The sequence below is a fragment of the Struthio camelus genome, chromosome 14, assembly GCF_040807025.1.
Source record: "Struthio camelus isolate bStrCam1 chromosome 14, bStrCam1.hap1, whole genome shotgun sequence".
In the NCBI taxonomy this organism is placed as follows: domain Eukaryota; kingdom Metazoa; phylum Chordata; class Aves; order Struthioniformes; family Struthionidae; genus Struthio; species Struthio camelus.
Genome location: NC_090955.1, coordinates 16,847,515 through 16,865,249, shown reverse-complemented (window position 1 = coordinate 16,865,249; position 17,735 = coordinate 16,847,515). Strand labels below are relative to the sequence as shown.

Genomic DNA, 17,735 nt, shown 5'->3' with positions numbered 1-17,735 from the left:
TCCCTTTGTGTTGCTCAAAATTCAAATACATTCAGTCACTTTACACATAAAGTGTCCTTTTTCCTACCTTTATCCCCTGCATTTTGAGTATGGAAAAACATTGATTTTGAGTTTTTTTGTTACTCTCTTCCCTTTTTGTGTAAACACTCTGTAAACCCCCCCAAACCTCTGAGCCTATCCAAATATATATAATGCTAAAAATATTGTTGGTGTTATATGTCTAATTATTCTTTGAGAGCAGTTATTCCCACTTTCTACCTGTCTGGAGAAAATTTAATGCAGGCTTTTGTTAATCAGTAACTTCTGGCACACAAGCTACTTCCCATAGTAATATACTCTTAAAAAAAAAAAAAAAGTATATATATTGAAAATTAATTATAATTTTTGTTCTCTTTTAGAGTGCTAACTTCCTTAGTTGTGTTTATTCCATTATTTTAATATGAATAAACAATTAATATTTGCTCTATTATTTACTTAAAAAACTCAGGATAGTTTTCAGTGTGGAATGTATTAATGAAAAAAATTCTCATGATTCTATGCAAGGTTTTTTTTTAATATGGATTGAATTCATGTGCTGGGAATGTATTGGGGACTTTCATCTGATTTTTGTTTTGTTTTATTTAAACATTTTCAAGGCATTATTTCCCTTCTGAGCTGTGTTGGGAAAGCATTCTTAATTTCTAAAGTTAGTGGTAATTGACAGAATACTTCTGGGTTTCTGAAAACCTTCAAGACTAATTTAAGCAAAAACATTTGATGAAACGGTTATATGGCAAATGTAAAAATTGTAGGTTTTGTTTAGTATGGAGCAGAGAAGATTGACGTTTACGCAAAGAATCATATACATCTATCCAAAGCTGTATTTTACTCATTTTATCTATTATTTTAGAGTACAGTAATTATTTGCCTCTCTATCCTGCTACATAACACAGACCCTTCTTTGATTTTTCTTGGATCTGCGTTGTGTGAAGAGGGGAAAAAAGACAGCCTGCTCTTCTGGTCAAGTATTAGCACACTTGGCTAGAATATAAACTGTTTCAGAAAACTGGTTGGCTGAAAACTTACTAAGGCATTTTTACACTGTCTGTACTTTGTTTATCTAGGTGTCTTTCTTACAGCTTGGCGCTTTTGTAAAGGACCAAACATTGTTTTAGAATCCGTAACTGATTCTGCAACGTATTCATCCTAAGATGCACTTGTGTGTCTGTTCAGTGTTTCTGTATTTTTTTAACAGTAGTTTCAGAGGTTTTGAAGCAGCTGAGCATTTTCATATCTGTGAGGCTTTTTCCAACCATTTTTGTTTGAGCAGAACTTCGGTTCTCCTGAACTTGTGCAAAGGGTCTCTTGCTCAAGACCAAAGCACTACACGAGGCTTTGAAAGCATTAAGACGTGCAGGGACCATGGGCTTGTGAGGATGAGAGGCAGTGACGTGTCATGCAAACAGACTAGTAACTCTGCTGTCAGACCGCCTACATATGTATTCACGCTGTATTGATAGACCTGCAAATGTAGCAGTAGAGTTTAAAATAGCTTATTGTAGCTCGGTATGATTGTGATGCATTTTACATGATAAGATATTTCTCTCTAAAGATTCAGAGTGCACCTGACATGGTATGGTGGGGAAAATTAGGTCTCTAATATCTCCCTCTTGATGTTCAGCGTGGAACACCCTTCCTGCACTGTATGGTGACACTGAATTGGCCATGTCTCTCTTTAAATATCAAAACAATAATAATTAGCAATTTATTGCTAAATGTTAATTTACAGGTATGCATAGGCTTGTTTTTTGATGTGTGGTTACTTTTTCTCTTAATTTTTTTTTTTAACTGATCTGTGAACAGGTCTATCCTTGAGCAATTTCTGTAAGCGTGATTTTTTATTTTCAAGGCTGTACCTTCTTTGCCGTATATCACTGACAGCAGCTGCGCTAAAATTGTCTCTTTTGGTATGTTGTGTGTTAAATACTTTATGGCACAGTTGGCTTCATTTAGCAGCAATGACGTTTGCTTTCTTTTCCTGTAACTTGCAGTATGTTCTGCTGACTCCCTGTGTTGTTTGTCATGACGTTTTTTCTCCTGTCACTTGCACAGATGGAAGTTTCCTGGTCGCTGATGCCCACAGTTCCATCCAGCCTGCGCAGAAATTTCTTCTTCCTATGCGTCAGAACGGGCTCTTTCTTCAAAACTAGTTTTGCTTCTATGATGAATTTGCTGTCTATACAGGCTCTCCTTTCAGTTTGGTTTATTCCTGTGCTCTGAGCATTTGTTTTCTCTTTCCTACATGGAAAACCTTTTCTAGCATTAGTTTTCCGTGTTCTCCCTGTCTCTCGATCATTACCCTGGCATCCTCGAGCTCTGTGGTCTGGTATTTTCTTAGGTCACCTATCTTTCAGTTTTCATAGTCTTTAATTAATATCCTGAAAAAATGTGGAAATAAGTAGTATATTTTTTAAAAAATACAGAAGTATCCCGTTACCTGTGTTGACATCAATTTATCATGTCAGGATTACTGGGTTTTAACCTGAGTTGGTAGTGGTAGGCATAGCTGCCCTGGGTGCTTGGCTGCTGGGGGAGAATAGCTCTATTTAAAGCAGCATTTGCAGTTCTTCCTTGGATGGCCAGGAACTGAAGCCTTTGACTTGTGCTCCAGCTCCTCCTACGATTCAAGAAAGCCATGATCTTTCTTCATAGATCCTGCTTGTATCCTGTTTCCAGAGCTTTGCTCCAACCGCTTGGCTGCTCTACCCTTATACTGGTTGCTTTTAGCTGTTATATCTGAGAAGTTAAGCAGGGCTGAACCAGGTCAGTGGTTGAATGGGTGACCTAAGTGATTTGCTGCAGGAAGTCTTTTAAAATTCATTAGGTGGCAAGCAATTCTCAGAGTCACAGCTGAATCCCTATCCCAGAACGGTGTTAGTGAGGACTTTACAGCTGCAGTTCTGGCTTTCGAATGAACTGAAGCTGAGTTCCAGACTTTCTTGAGATTCAGACCACCTTGTTCACTCAAAAACACACATGTGCAAACACACATACGCATACATGTACACATCCAACCAAAAACCCAACCGTCATGAAACTCAGACTAAAAATAAATGCATCTGGCTGTACTCCAGTTCTTCTGCTGCAACTTCAAAGGAGAAGGAGAACGCTGTTAGGGCAGTGCTGGTTGCTGAAATTGCCTACTACTGGGCCTCTACATGATCAGGCCCTGGAAGCCTTTGCCACCTCATATATGTGCAAGGAGGGAGTGTGATTCGTGACATTGGTGAATGGTTCTCAGCACATGAAGCAAAACAGACAAACACCTTCTTTTGTGTGTACAGATGGCCAGATGCTTTGATCTGTGAGCTGGTGCATCTGCATTACCGAAGGGGAGGGAAGAGAGAAGAAAGCAAAGGCAGTTGCCCAAATTGGCATCCAGCCCCAGTTCTTGAAAAGGCTGGACCACCCTGAAAAGCATTCATATTTGTGTTGAGTGGTATAATCATTAGATTGTTGGTGTATGTCCCAACAAAGTATGTGATTTTGTTGTTCTTAAAATATGACCAGACTAAATATGTTGTCAGTGTCATCAAAACTAAGCTAGTATTGTTGCCATCTTTAAGCCAAAAAGGTGCTGGATTTTGTGTTCCTTTCCAGTGCTTGGTCCAATAGGCTGTGCTGATACTGCTTTGCTGTATGACGTTACTGCTCTGCAATGTTGGGGGCTGCCAGTGAGGTCAGCTATTGCAAGAAAGAACAGAGTTTTGGATGCCTGCATCTCTGACAGTTTTCCAGGAGAAATTAATAATTATATTACACATGCAATATAACAGGAGAAAAAACCCTAAGGATGACTGGTAACGCTTTTTCTTGGTAATAAAGCAGATTGCGGCAACAAAGAGAAGAATCCTGCATCTCCTTCATAGTCATTCAGTTCCTCAGTAGATGTCCCCTATCTCTGATAAAGCTTGCTAGAATAATTAGAAGGCAAAATGCATTATTAATATGTAAATACTAGTTTCTTTCCAGAGACTTGACTTACCTTTATCTGTTTTCATGGTTTCTGTGAATTAAAATACTTTTCATTCCAGCACTAGCCTTAGCCATGCTGTTGTACGTCTTTCAGTCTGCACACCTTGGTTGAGTCTTCAGCCCTGTTTCTTAGGGTCAGCAGTATCTGTGACAGCAACTTAATTGTTACGTGTGTTTGTACTGTTCTTGGGCAATTATATTTCAGATTACTATCAGTGTACCTATTTGTCTGGGGGCTGGTTTTATATTAAATATCAATAAAAAATAAGATAGCATCTACACAAACAGAATTGGAACAAAATCCTCTGTAATTGCAATCCAACCTATCTAGAAGGCCGGGGAAGAAGAATATTTTAATTATATTTTAGCTGTTTTTCCCAGGAAGCAGAAGCAGAAACTGTGTTTCAAGAATTGTGGCAGAAGCTATTTACACTTATTGTCTTTGAATCAGCCTCCTAATATCACACTAATGATTCTGCATTTATATTAAGTTTTTATCTTATTTTCTTTGTTTCTCCCTGCCCAAATACCCAAATATTCATAAACATTTATTTAGCAGCTGTTGAAATGTCACTATTTTAGGGATGCAGGTGACATCCACCAGCAGTATAAAAATCTAAGAATACTGTTTCTAAATGAAGTAGTGGGGACAATTTAAGCAAAACGTAATTACTAAATTTGGAAGTTGGCCAGGATAAGAAGTTTAACATATCTATTATTAGAAGATGAGCCTCCAGATTTTTATCTAGGATAAGCAGTCAGGAACTTGGTTGTATTTAGGATGACATGTGTGTACAGAGATGCATCTGCATAACAATCATTATCAAATTTACAGTGAGGAGCTTGGTCTTGAGATCCTTCTGCCTGAAGATACAGAAGCCACTAAAGACACCCAGTTTCCATTTGTAGGCTGTAGACCTTCACCTTGGTACTGTGGATATATTTTTTTTCTCACTTCACTTTCCTTTATTCAGTATTGTAAGGATTAAACTGAGTGTGGCCTAATTTGCTTTTTTATAAAAATGGCTGATGAGCAAAATGTAGCTTGCAGGTCCCTCTTGCCATGCTGCAAAAATTACAGCTGGCATAATAGATATGCAGGGTGTAAGAAGGTAATAAATTGTCACCAGGATTCACTTTAAAGGAACCTGTCTCATCATAGATTGCATTTTAATTGTGCCCTCTAATTTAAAATGCCCTGCTTAATGCTCCTTTCAGCTATAAATTCCTATTAGTTTCAGTCAGTGGATTAATGCTTTAAGTGATCAGCATTTGGATGATTAGTGTTGTCAACATAATGCAGAATATAGGCTCAGACTGTCATGTTCAGGAAAAATTTTCCCTGTTGTGTTTCTGTAGAGTTCTCTCATCCATAGTAAAGATTTATAAACACATTATGTGGGTATTCAGAGATGAGCTAATAAAAGTAATTCACTACTGTAGAGGCATGGATTTTCATAGGCATTCATTAAAAAAAGAAAAACTACCTGCATGTAAGGTTTTTATATTTATATTTTTCAAATGCCAGTGGAAGTGTTTCATGTTCAGTGTTAGAGCTTAGCAGCCTGGATAGTTGAAGTTGTCTCAAGATCTTATGGAGCTGGAGTGAATGCAGAATTTAATGGAAGTTATCTCTGCCTAGGGAGGTTCTGCTCAGATGAGTGGCACCATAACACAGATTCTGTAAGAAAGACTATTAAAGATGAGCCTCTGAGGAATTCAGGATAAAAGATATCTGACAAACTGATATTGTAAAACGTTAAGGTATCATGCACAGTCTTAGAATGAGATCTGAACATAAGTTGCTAAGAAACACTACAGTTTATTTTAAATATAAATTAAGAAGGAATTATTCCATTAATGACTAGCTTGACTTTTCACTAATACAGGTGAAGAGTGTACCAAGAACTTACTGTCCTGTAGAGGTGGATGACAAGTTCTTTGCTTTTCCTCTAAAGAAACCTTTCTAGAGAAACTTCCAAGAGAAGAAAAAAACCCTCTGAAATACGTCATTGTTTTGAATGAATCTCAGTACTGTAATGCTGACCCCGTAAGACCACTGTTCTTTTTAGTGATTGGAACTTTCCATCAAAACTTGTATATCGGAGCAGAACCAGAACATCAATACTTGAACTGGTAACAGAAAGTTCGAGTGGACCCAGAATGTGATTCTGATGTTGGTGCTTCAGTTCTGTCCTCTAATGACTAAATGCTGACCAATTGATCCTCGCCAGTCAATATTTTGAGGGGGCTGAAATAGGAGCATATTTTTACAAACCGATACAATATCACAGAATACTCACTCTTGTCTGCCAATTTGTGGTGTCTCAATCACAGCTTGTTATTAGAGTAACTGTAAACTTGGAAACACCTGGACTACAGTCTTGCCTGCCTGGCAAGAGCCAAAGTTGTACCATCGGGCTAGTGACGTTGGTTTGTTTGACATGTGTCTGGCTGGACGGATTTTAAAAGTATATTTCATTTTCTAGAGAAACAAATAACTGTGCTAGACATGTTTTAGAAACAAAATCTGTTTTGTTGACCCTTGCTTATTCAGCAGCCCCTCTGTGTAAACCTAAATATTTAGATGAAAGCAACATTCAGAGATGTGTAACTGAGACATTTCCCTTTTCCTTCTGCTGTTTTTCTTGATGAATGTAAAGAAAGATAACAATTTACCTTTTTTCTACTCCATTAAAATCACATGCTAAGCAATCTTCTGAAATCAATTCAGTGCCATTCTTTTAAAAGTTAATGGAAGCGTTACTATAAATGCTTGAACAAATGTTAGTTTGTATGCATGTATGCACACTTTTACAAATGAAATAATACAGCTGTGATTTGAGGTTTATTTTCCCTTTCTGTGCTGCTGACTTCATGTATAGGTTGAATTGGGAATACAGAATATCGTAATTGTCTCTTATCTGTCAAATGCATTTGATATCACTATCTGAAATTGAAAAACTTGCTTTTTAACTCTGTTAATTTACTCCTGGTTTGCCACCATCAAACTAAGTTGCCATTCTACAGCATAAAAACATACTTGGGCAGGCTGGGCTTGTAGGAATTACTCGGTGGAGGTACTATGATGTATTAAAAAGTAGTAGTTTATTCTCAACAGCAAGGTTTACTTTCTGCTTCTCTCTATATGGGAATCAGAAATAATATGAGGTCACTGTTGTGAAATCTGGGCCTAGTGTTTTCCAAATAATAGTGTTATTTCCTATCCATTTATGTAATTAACTTTTGTAGATTTTGTATTTGGATGTTTACCATAGTTCATTTATATAAGAGGTTCTCATAGTAAGCTTGTGAAAATGGCCTTACCAACTTTAAGAAAAATAATAATAAAAAAAAGGAGACGATACGTATAAAATTTTGCTGTTAGATGTTCCAAAGATTTATGGAAAGTAAATTGTAGTAAATAGTAATCTGTTATATGATGATTTATGTGTGTTCTCCTGATAAAAGTGATATAGTAGTTCCAAATAAATGGGCTAATGAGTAATTTAACTCTTTTCTACAAAATGTGCCTGGTATCTCTTCTCTGTTTTAAGTCATACTTTCATTGCGTAACTATATAATATATTTTACCTCACTTGATTGACAATAAAACCAAGAGATGGTCTGCAGCAGTTTGCAGTCACACGATTTTTGGTTACTGAATAAGCTGAAGATGATAGGGTTCAAGGGATTCTCTTAAGTAAAATCACTTTTCTCTATTTTTTCCCCAGATCCAGCTATTGTAAATGGAGTTTATTGGTCTGAATCCTTAAATAAGGTATTTGTTGATAATTTTGATCGTGACCCTTCTCTCATCTGGCAGTACTTTGGAAGCGCAAAAGGATTTTTCAGACAATACCCAGGTAAGAAGGATACAAGTTCCAAAGAAGCAATAAAGAAACCTGTGGCTGCGAGTTGCCAATGAGTGTTGTCACAAACTGTGACTTTCACAGATACTTCCAGGTTCAATTTCAGTTTATCTGGTTTTCAGAGAAAGACATTTCTAATCAAGATTTTCAACATTCTGATTTTTTTCTACCAATTTTCTTGTGGAAGTAAAGCCCCCAGATATTACTTTTTTATTATTTTATTTAGAGAATTGGATTTTCTATTCTATATATTCTTTATGCTAAAAACAAAAATGAAAATCAGGAAGGTAATATATAGAATGTAAACGACTGCAGAGATACAGCAGTGCTATTAATTTTGCTTTTTCAATGCAAATGCAATGTATAATATTCTGAATGTAAATCTCACTTGGGCAGAATTGAACTGAGATGTTTTTGCTATTAACAGCTACTGATTCTAGCAATTGGTTCTTGTATACCTCACACAAGTACATGAATATGGTTGCTAGAACTAAAACACCAAAATAAAAGATGCGAGTTTGGTAGCAACTGTGAGACAGGGGTTTAGAAGGTTTTCCAGTATTGCAGGTATGCTCATAATAAAATCTGATGCTGCACCATATAAGATATTATTTAATTTCATAGGATTTGAACTTTTAATTAAAATTAATTTTAGTTTTAAAAAAGTAGTTTGAAATGCCAGTTAGTCCAACATTGTAACTAGAAATAAAATGTATATAGAATAAAATAAAAAGCATAAATTTGAAGTGGTTGAACTATTCAATATTTGTGCTAAGTGCACACAATTATTTCACGACCATTATCTCTATGCTAACTTAAATATTTGTCAGCTCGTAATTGCCTCATAGATGCCACTTAATGAAGCACAGTCTCTATTCATCTGTTTTAGAGACAAGATCAACTTTGGTTCACAATACATTCAACAGCCAGTAAAATTCATATACATTTTCAGATGTGGATAGCAGAAGTTCAGACTATTTTTCCCTATGTGTCAATTGCCAGAAAGACAGATTGGTTTTCTTGAAGGCGGTTTTCTTTTCCCTTGAAATTGTACGTTACTTTAGAGGTGCTTGATGATTGGCTTCTCTGGCTGTCCATCAGTTGAAAAATACAGGAAGTGTGTGTGTGTGTATATTATATATACATGTTTATATAACCCATATATATGAATATTCTTGTCTGTTTATGTGAAAAATAACTTACCTGGAAAGAGGCAGCAGAGGGGAAGGACAAAGGTTTAGAAGCTTCATACAATACTTGACTTTGATAATGCACTCTATTGATACATACAGTAACACTTTACAAAACTAATTATAGTTTATTGTTCTGCTTTTAAATTTCCACTTAAGTGACAAAGAATGGCAATGACACTCAGAGCTATGGTCAACAAGGTTTGATTTTAATCTTTTTCTCTTTTTTTCTAAACAGGAATTAAATGGGAACCTGATGAGAATGGAGTCATTGCGTTTGACTGCAGAAATAGGAAATGGTAGGTAATAAACAACTACCAGTATTTTTAAGAAATACGGAAGGAAGCAAAGTTCAGTTTTTACATGAACAGTATGTATTTTGCCTTTTATTTTAGGTACATCCAGGCAGCTACTTCTCCAAAAGATGTGGTCATTTTAGTTGATGTCAGTGGCAGTATGAAAGGGCTTCGCTTGACTATTGCTAAACAGACAGTATCATCTATTTTGGATACCCTTGGGGATGATGACTTCTTCAATATAATTGCTGTGAGTGTCTCAGGATTCTTCTTCCATTTTTTTAATTCCATCTTTTGTTGCTCTCTCTGAGGTTTTACATTACACAACACCCTTGAAAAATGTTGTGGGGAGGTGAAGGATATAAGAAGGCATCCAACTGAACAGATGCTGTGATTTTTTTCATTGCAACCTTGTTCAGGTGGCAGTGTTTTCAGAGTGTTTTTCCAGCAGTTGTAATCTGAAACCCCTTAAATAAGCTGTCAGGAGTTTGGGAATTGCAAATAATGGTCCTCTGTTTATTAGTTTGTCTATGTTTGCTGTGTTACCTTACTTTTTAACTTGGGGATTTTTCCCTTATTTCTTTTCCTGGCAATTGCTGCAAATTATAGAACAATTGATATGTAAGAATTAATAGAATCAGATATTAGCTCTGGCTGAAGTTTGCGTAGACTTGGACGCTGCCTCAGTGTTCATGCGCTCCTCAGGGTGAGTCTGAGATGTGCTGTGCCTATACCTAGCTAACTGAGTTGCAGAACTGCTAGAAGCTTACAAAAAGAAACTGTAAAGCAAGTTAAGAAAACAATCTACTGTGTGCTCTCACCTTACTGATCCATTGTAAATCTCTCATTTTTATTTCTAATAGTCACATTTTTCCTTTTACTTATAATGTAACATTGAATATTGCATATTTTACATGTCACTCTCCAAAAGTGCTATTCAATGATCTGTAAAATTATGTGTGAAAAGGGGTGTCTGAGGCTTCGCTGTAAAGGCACGTTCGGGGTAAATGTCGAAGTTTGAGGACATTTTTTTCCATGCTGATTCTATGATGTGACATTATTTTGCAAATGACAGAATGGGTACTGTGAAGTTATGCCAGGAGGTTTTACCAGCACTTGCTAACACCGATAAATTAGATAATTAAGAGTTGTTCCCATTATTTGTGTGTGGCAGTTAGTTTTCCATGGTACAGATACTTTTTTTAAATGTATGACCAGAGGTTAGTTTTACAGTGTTTATGTGCAATGGGGTTAATCATATAGGCAAGGATGGCTTCAGCAAATCCAAAACTTTATCACAACTATTATTTGGTTGGGGAAGATTAATTTTATGAATTTTTTTTTGGTTGAAATTCTTTTGTTAATGCATTATTAATATATTATTATATGTATTTTGTTAATATGATATTATATATATAAATCTTAAAGATGTCTTCAAACTCTTGAATGTAAGGAGGATTTTGGCCTTATTTTGGTACAAAGAAGTGCCCTTTATATCGTAAAATAGATGATCCCGGCAACAACAATGCAAATCTTTATGTCGTTCTCCATACAAAATCATATTTGCCTGAAGTATCCAAGCATTTACTGTATTTTTAACAGATAACAGGCAGTTAGTTCAGAATATCTTTCATATTAATCTTTAATTGCTTATTATATAATTACCAGAAACTTATGTGTTAGGAAGGCATGATTACATTCTGTATCAAGAAAAGGTTTACTGTCCTTCTGCAAAATTGTGATTAACTTATTTAAGTTTTCTAGAGCAGCAAAAATGTGTCAACTAAGTAATTACTAAGATATTTCGGCATTCGTATTCAGTGTATAATCATTGTGCTTGCCAGTAGTTGTGACAGTTACTGTAAATGGTTTAGGAAGAAAAATTATTGTTTTTTCTTAATTGAAATTTTTACTTTGGGGAAGCCAAAAGGCTCATCTGTAACAAAGGATGTGAAAATGTACATGGCAAAGAACTGAAAAGCAAATAGGAAAAGTATGAAATACAGTGGTATACCGAACATTAATATTTCGGTTCCAAAAAATGATTAAGTAACTAAATGTTACTTTTTCAATGTAAACCTATGTTTACTCAGGTCAATATCTGTTTTCCCCCACTTCCCCAGGATCAGCTTCAGCCGAGCACCTCTCCTCCCCCTCCCTAGTTATGGGTGCCGTCTCCTCGGGGGTGTTGCTCCCCATGGGTGCCGTCTCCTCGGGGGTGTCCCTGCCCCGGCCTGGGTCTCCCCCCATAGGTGCCATCCCCTCGGGGGTGTCCCTGCCCCGGCGTGGGTCGCCCCCCATGGGTGCTGTCTCCTCAGGGGTGTCCCTGCCCCAGCGTGGGTCACCCCTCATGGGTGCCGTCTCCTCGGGGGTGTCCCTGCCCTGGTGTGGGTCACCCCTCATGGGTGCCGTCTCCTCGAGGGTGTCCCTGCCCTGGCGTGGGTTGCTCTCCATGGATGCCATCCCCTCAGGGGTGTCCCTGCCCCAGTGTGGGTCGCCGCAGGCCGCAGCCCCCTCGGAGGTGCCCCCACACCTCCTCCCTCCAGCGCGTCTCCAGCTGTGTTTCCAAGAGCGTGACTTCTTCCCCACCGGCTGCTGGTTGTTTCTTTCGTAAGCCTGTGTAGGTTTTATCCACAGACAAATGTTTGTAAACAGAAGTAAGTTTTATTATTTAAACATAGCCTGGTGATGTGAGGGTTAAGAGAGCGGTCTCATTTGAAGGCAGGAAGCGCACAGACCCCTGTGAGAAATCCCGGCTGTGACGCAGGTACGTCCGTGTGGCAGATCCCTGCGCACCGAGCAAGTCTGGGTATCTCAAGCTGGCCGGGCACCTGGTGCGCGCAGAACGGGTCCGTTGCGCCCAAACGCTTCCGGCTCCCTCTTGGCGCACCACCCGGCTGACGTCTGTGCTGACGCTGATCGTTCTGTCCATGCTGAAGGACTTCTGGAAGTCTGAGACAAAAGACCAGATTCCTTTCTCTCTACCCAAGCTAAAACATGAGGCAGAATGAGAGCTATGTATGGGCAAATCTGGACAAACAATGCACTTAAAAGCGGAAGACCAGGTCTCGTGCCTGAGTGACGGTACGGTTGTATTGCACACACCAATTAGTGGAACAAATACTGGCAAAAGCAAACTTATGTCAGGAAGTGGGGCAGGAATTATGAGTCAAACGTAATAATGGATTTTCTCTCTCTTGGGTTTTTTGTAAGAGGGGGAACCCCTAAAGCATGCCTGCATTTTGGGGGAAAAGAGCCAGGAAAGAGAACACAGGGAGACCAGTAATGAAAGATGTGAGAGGAGACTTGTGGATGAGTAACAGACAGGAAGAAGCATGTGAAGGGGTTGCACAAACAGGTGAGAAACTTTTGTGTTTGTGGCAGGAAGAAGGAAGAGCACTTTTAAGGTAGCCAAGAGAGAAGATGAGGTTGGAGGAAGACAACCTATTTGATAACTTATCTCTTGAAAGAAGACAGACCTTGTTTAAAAAAATGTTGGGGTTGATAAATTAGAGAATAGAGCAGAATTGTGGGAATGGAAGTGAGTCGCCTTATACAAGGTGATCAGCTGGCAAAGATGGCCCACGATACACCTGTAATGGAGCTCAGCCTGATTTTTTGTGATGGGGGCTCTTCAGTATCCACGGTGGACAGGAGTGAGCTGGTACTCTGTATGGCAGTCGGGGACAGCGATGAAAGGGATTGAGCAAACTGGTCTCTGGGTCAGTGGAAGAAGAGGAAACAGAACAGTGCAAAATTTGTGGTCGTCAGCTTTGTTGTTAGCTTTTTGTTTTACAATATCTCGCAGTACAGAAAGTTTTAAAAGCTTTCCAAGTTGCTTTTCAAGTTGTTATTGTATGTTTCAGTATGGCAGGCAAAATGAAGATTCTCATTAACTGTGATGGGAGTTATGATCACTACACACTAACATCGTTAAAAGTTCAATTAACACAAATATGCAGGAGGAGTGCAAAAAGCGCCACTAGCACTGGCTGAATTCTTTCATATCCATTAGGTCCATTTCATCTTTCACTAAATATTCTTCTGACTGTATCTGTATGCAGATATAACACCAAGAAGTATTCAGTGCAGGTCTTTCCAGAGAATAAACATAAAAAGATAATGTTAAAAGTTGTTTTAGCTTTCATGGGTAGGTTGTTGTAAAATCTATCTGAAATTGATGGACTAGATGATTGAATTAGAAAAAAAAATGTTGAAATACAGGAGTGATTTTGTGCAATGTTAAAATTTAAGGTCCATCCACCAGTGCATGAACAGAGATGTCAGCAACAAAGAGAGAAAAGGCATATTTTTCCAATTCACTTTGAAGTATAATTCCAAGTCATGCATTAAATTAACAGTATTATCATAAAAAGAGTGCTAACTTTGCCCAATGCTGATTTTTTTTAAAATGCTTTTACAATAATGTAAACTCTACATTAAATGAACAAAGTATTAACTGAACTGAGATTGTTAAATCAATTTTAATGCTTCAGTCGCACCATTTTAGCAAAATTGATTAGAAAAGGAGTATTATTTGTTAATTTGAACCACAGTATTATAGTTCCCCGTTTTTCCTTTGTGGAATTTTCCATTATAAACAGCTTCTACATAGGCGCTTTTTAAAAGTCCTTGTATTCATCCAAAATAGATCATGGGTAAACTTGTTTTTCAGCCTGCCTGGTTAGTGTGATTCTGCCCCGGTAGCACCGATCGGTAGGCTGACCAACTGTAACCCTCCTCCATACGTTTGCTTCCAGCAGTGGGCTACGCTTGTGCGCCGCTTGTCAGGCGTGGTAAAACTAGTGGAACTTTAGAAATACAAATTTCTGTGATCCCTCTTCTGGTTTGACTTCACTGTTGAGTCTTAGTTTGGGCTGTGCTGAATTTCTGAGTGTGCCTAATATAGTGTGAAATCTTTTATCCATTTATTGTTGCACAACAGAAGGTGAATTTAATTTGTTTCTTCGGACCTTAAGCTCCAGCCAGCTTAAATATGACAAAGCATAAATATGAAAAAGGCAGCAGTAACTGCAAAGCTACTTGCTTAGCTGTGCTGGAACCATATATACCTCAAGACATATTTTCAGAATCCAGATAGTACTAGTTATGCAATATAAGTTAGCAGCCTTCCACCTCATTATATGGTTCCTGTTTATTAGTTCAGATTTTGATCTATACATTTTATTTTTTACTATACTGTAAAGAACTAACTAGCAGATAAATGTTTATAAGTAAATAAAATAATAAGAAAATAGGTCTTATCAAATGCTTAAGTTACAAGACAGATGAAAGCAGACAGAGGTTTTGGAAGAGGAGCTCAGAAAGGATGAAAATTAGTTTTTAATTCTCTCCTCTGCCCTTCAGCAGAGGGGAGGCTAGTCTACTCCTAATTTAACTATCTATCTCAGTTATTGCATCACTGCTGTCACAACTGTAATAGGCAAGGATGTCCTATGCCAGAGTTTGGGGGTATGGAACGAAGAAACACTATGAGAACAGAATGTAATGCAAAACTCTTGAAAAACAGAAAGTAGTCTTTTACTCAGGTACGTTAATTTTGTGGTAGGAAATGAGAAAGGTGAAAAGCAACAGCTTTAACCTAAAGAAGAGAAATCTGTTTATAAAATCTCCTTGCTCAGGTAACAAGAGAGACCTATACCAAATAGTGCTGGGAAAGTCAACAGTTACTAACAAGGCTGTTGGTTCAAGATCAGGAAGCAGTTTCACTAAATACAAAATTTTAAATGCCGTAGAAAAGTCAGAGAACTGAGTTCAAGTTGCTGAATAATTTGGTGGGAGGAGGAGGAATTGATCTAGACTGAGAAAATTCTGGTAGTGGTTTTCCCCTTTTCTGCTCTAAAAGTTTCTGCAGTACAGTAAAAGTACAGTAAAAAGAAAGGCATCACTAATAACGCTGCAGAACATCCCATGGAAAGGACAAAGAGATCTAAAGTATGCTCTGAAGCACAACCTGGGCATTTTACTAGAAGCTGACAGTTGTACGAAAGGTCTTATTAAGTGGATGTGCCAGTTTAAGCAGCAAGCGCTGTTTGAATGGCTTCACATGATGCATCAGTGAGCTCTTCAGTTTTCACGGTCTTAGAGAGGAAGATATTCACTATTTGGGAATTTTTTTCATGTGGTGACATAAATTTGTCCAGTGCGTTTTTCCATGTCTAATTTGATTTGCTCAAAAAAGAAAAGAAAGTGTAGATAATTAGCAAAGAGTATAAAAATTAACATGTTGATGATCATCAAAATAGACCACTGCAAGAATTCAAACTACCAGAAGCTGCTATACCTTTTTTATATATAGTCTGCTATTTCTGTATAGCAGAGGAAGAACTGCTAACGGAAGGAGCACTTTCAGATTATACTTGTTATCAGCAGAACACCATTATATAAAAAGGTTGTTTGGACACCATGGCATGATCCAGTTTCTTCTGAAATACATAGCGAATTACTTTAAATATTTTTACAGTAATATTTCTAAGGTAAATTAGAAGCCACAAAAGCAAATAACGTCACAATTTGGCTGGATTGCGCAAGAATGAACATCTACATCTTTTTATGGCTATAATGACAATGAAAGTGCTGCCGTCACTATGCTGCTTATGCCAGAATGAACATTTTTTTTCCTTTTTTTGGAGGTTGATTCTGTAAAATGGGATTGCTAAGGGACTTGAAGCATGTCCTCTGTAAAAGTGTGGGTGTCATTTATACCACCCGACTGTATAACATTAGAGACATTGTAGGGAGCTGTTGGGAATCAGCCCAGGTTGGAATGCAGCTGGCAGACATGCTGCATGTCTGTGGGGATAGCCTGATGACATGAGCTATTCAGAATAGTACTGAAGAGGAATGTTACAGAAATCTAGCAGACTGAAATTATGCTTTTTAGGTGCAAGCTCTGATAGAGTAGGAGATTGTTTCATCTGCTTGCTAGTGGTGATAGGCATGGAAAAAACTTTTTGCTACTACTGCAACATTTGGAAATTCTCATTTTGCTTGCATACATAAGACACTTGAAACAGATCATGACTGAGAGTCAGGCAAATTCTAGTTTTTTATTATATGCTGACCAATAAAAGACTATTTGCTTGATGTCACGTAAAGACAAATATGTTAACAAGTCTCTGCTGATGGCTACAAAAAAGCAAGCTGAAGAATCCAGACTTAACCAAAAAGTATATTGATTAAAGAATATACTGAAAAAAATGATGTGAAGGTAGTAGAAAGTTAGGAAGTAGGGACTAGTGAGCTGGCATCTGTTACAGATTTTTATTTTTTGTTTACAATAGTCGGAAAGGAAGATGGTTTTGACTATGGCCTATAATATGAGATGCTGTGAAGATTTAGCATTATTATTTTGCAATGGCTGTCAGGAGATAGATTGGAAAGCAGTCTGAAGAAAAAGCAGCAGGGGAAAGCACATCATTTATCTGATCAATAAACTGCTATGACACTGAGATGCACGCAGGATGTTCCCAGTGACTCGCAAGGGTTCCAGATGTCATTGTCTTGTTTTTTCATATGACCTTTGGAGCAATAGACATGTCCTCAGGCACGCATATATTGGGTTAACATTGACTGGAATAAAATAATTACGGAAGCATGCAAATCTACTGCAGAAATGATGTGTAAATAACCTTCTAGCATATGGTTTTTTTTTTATGCACCAATTACTATGTTGATGCTGATGTAAATACTCTGTATATCCAGCTGTAGTAAGAGGGGTTACTCTGGATTTCTATTCCTGTATAACCGAGGATCAAGTCTGGCACAATGCCTCAAGAACAACTTGATGCAGTACAAATTAAACACTCTTCCCTATGTAACAATAATTATGTAATAATTATGTAATTAATGAGTGTTGGTGCATACTGCACTGTTCACATGAATGATGGTGACAGATGTCCAGTGTGGAACAGGTTGCAGGGGTCTAAGTCTAGGCATATGTGCAGAGAAAGGAGCTGTTTTAAACTGAAGGAAGAGTAGAGCAAATTCAGAGCTGCAGACTTACAGAGACAATGTGAACTTGCAATGATAAATAACCTTGTGTAAGCAGCGTTTTTGCAATGAATCACTGTAAGGCTCTTTTTATCCTCACTGAGATGGAGGAAGGAGGGAGTGAATGCATACATTAATCATATGAAATGAAATGCTTTCTCTGATTATTTTTGGTTCAACTTGTTGTCTTCTTTCATTGTCTGCTATGGCTGTTCCAGTTTGCTCAATACCTGGGAAAGGATGAATCCAAGTAGGGCCTAGATGCAAAAGCGTCATGCTTTAACCTGTGATAACTTTTAGGGTAGATCAAATAAATAAATAGAGCAATTAATGTAAAACTGAATCTGTAA

General features: G+C 37.7%; 1 protein-coding gene across 3 annotated transcripts in view; it reads left to right on the top strand.

Moving 5' to 3' along the window:
• The window catches only part of CACNA2D3 (calcium voltage-gated channel auxiliary subunit alpha2delta 3), a 476,420-nt gene that overhangs the window by 196,115 nt on the left and 262,570 nt on the right, over nucleotides 1-17,735 (top strand). For all 3 annotated transcript variants that reach the window (XR_696027.2, XM_068907198.1, XM_068907199.1), the window contains exons 6-8: nucleotides 7,749-7,880; nucleotides 9,315-9,375; nucleotides 9,472-9,622. Coding sequence is in view for 2 of the 3 variants with exons in the window: in XM_068907198.1 (XP_068763299.1) it covers nucleotides 7,749-7,880; nucleotides 9,315-9,375; nucleotides 9,472-9,622 (344 nt within the window). In the remaining variant the exon portion in view is untranslated. The remainder of the gene's footprint in view (nucleotides 1-7,748; nucleotides 7,881-9,314; nucleotides 9,376-9,471; nucleotides 9,623-17,735) is intronic.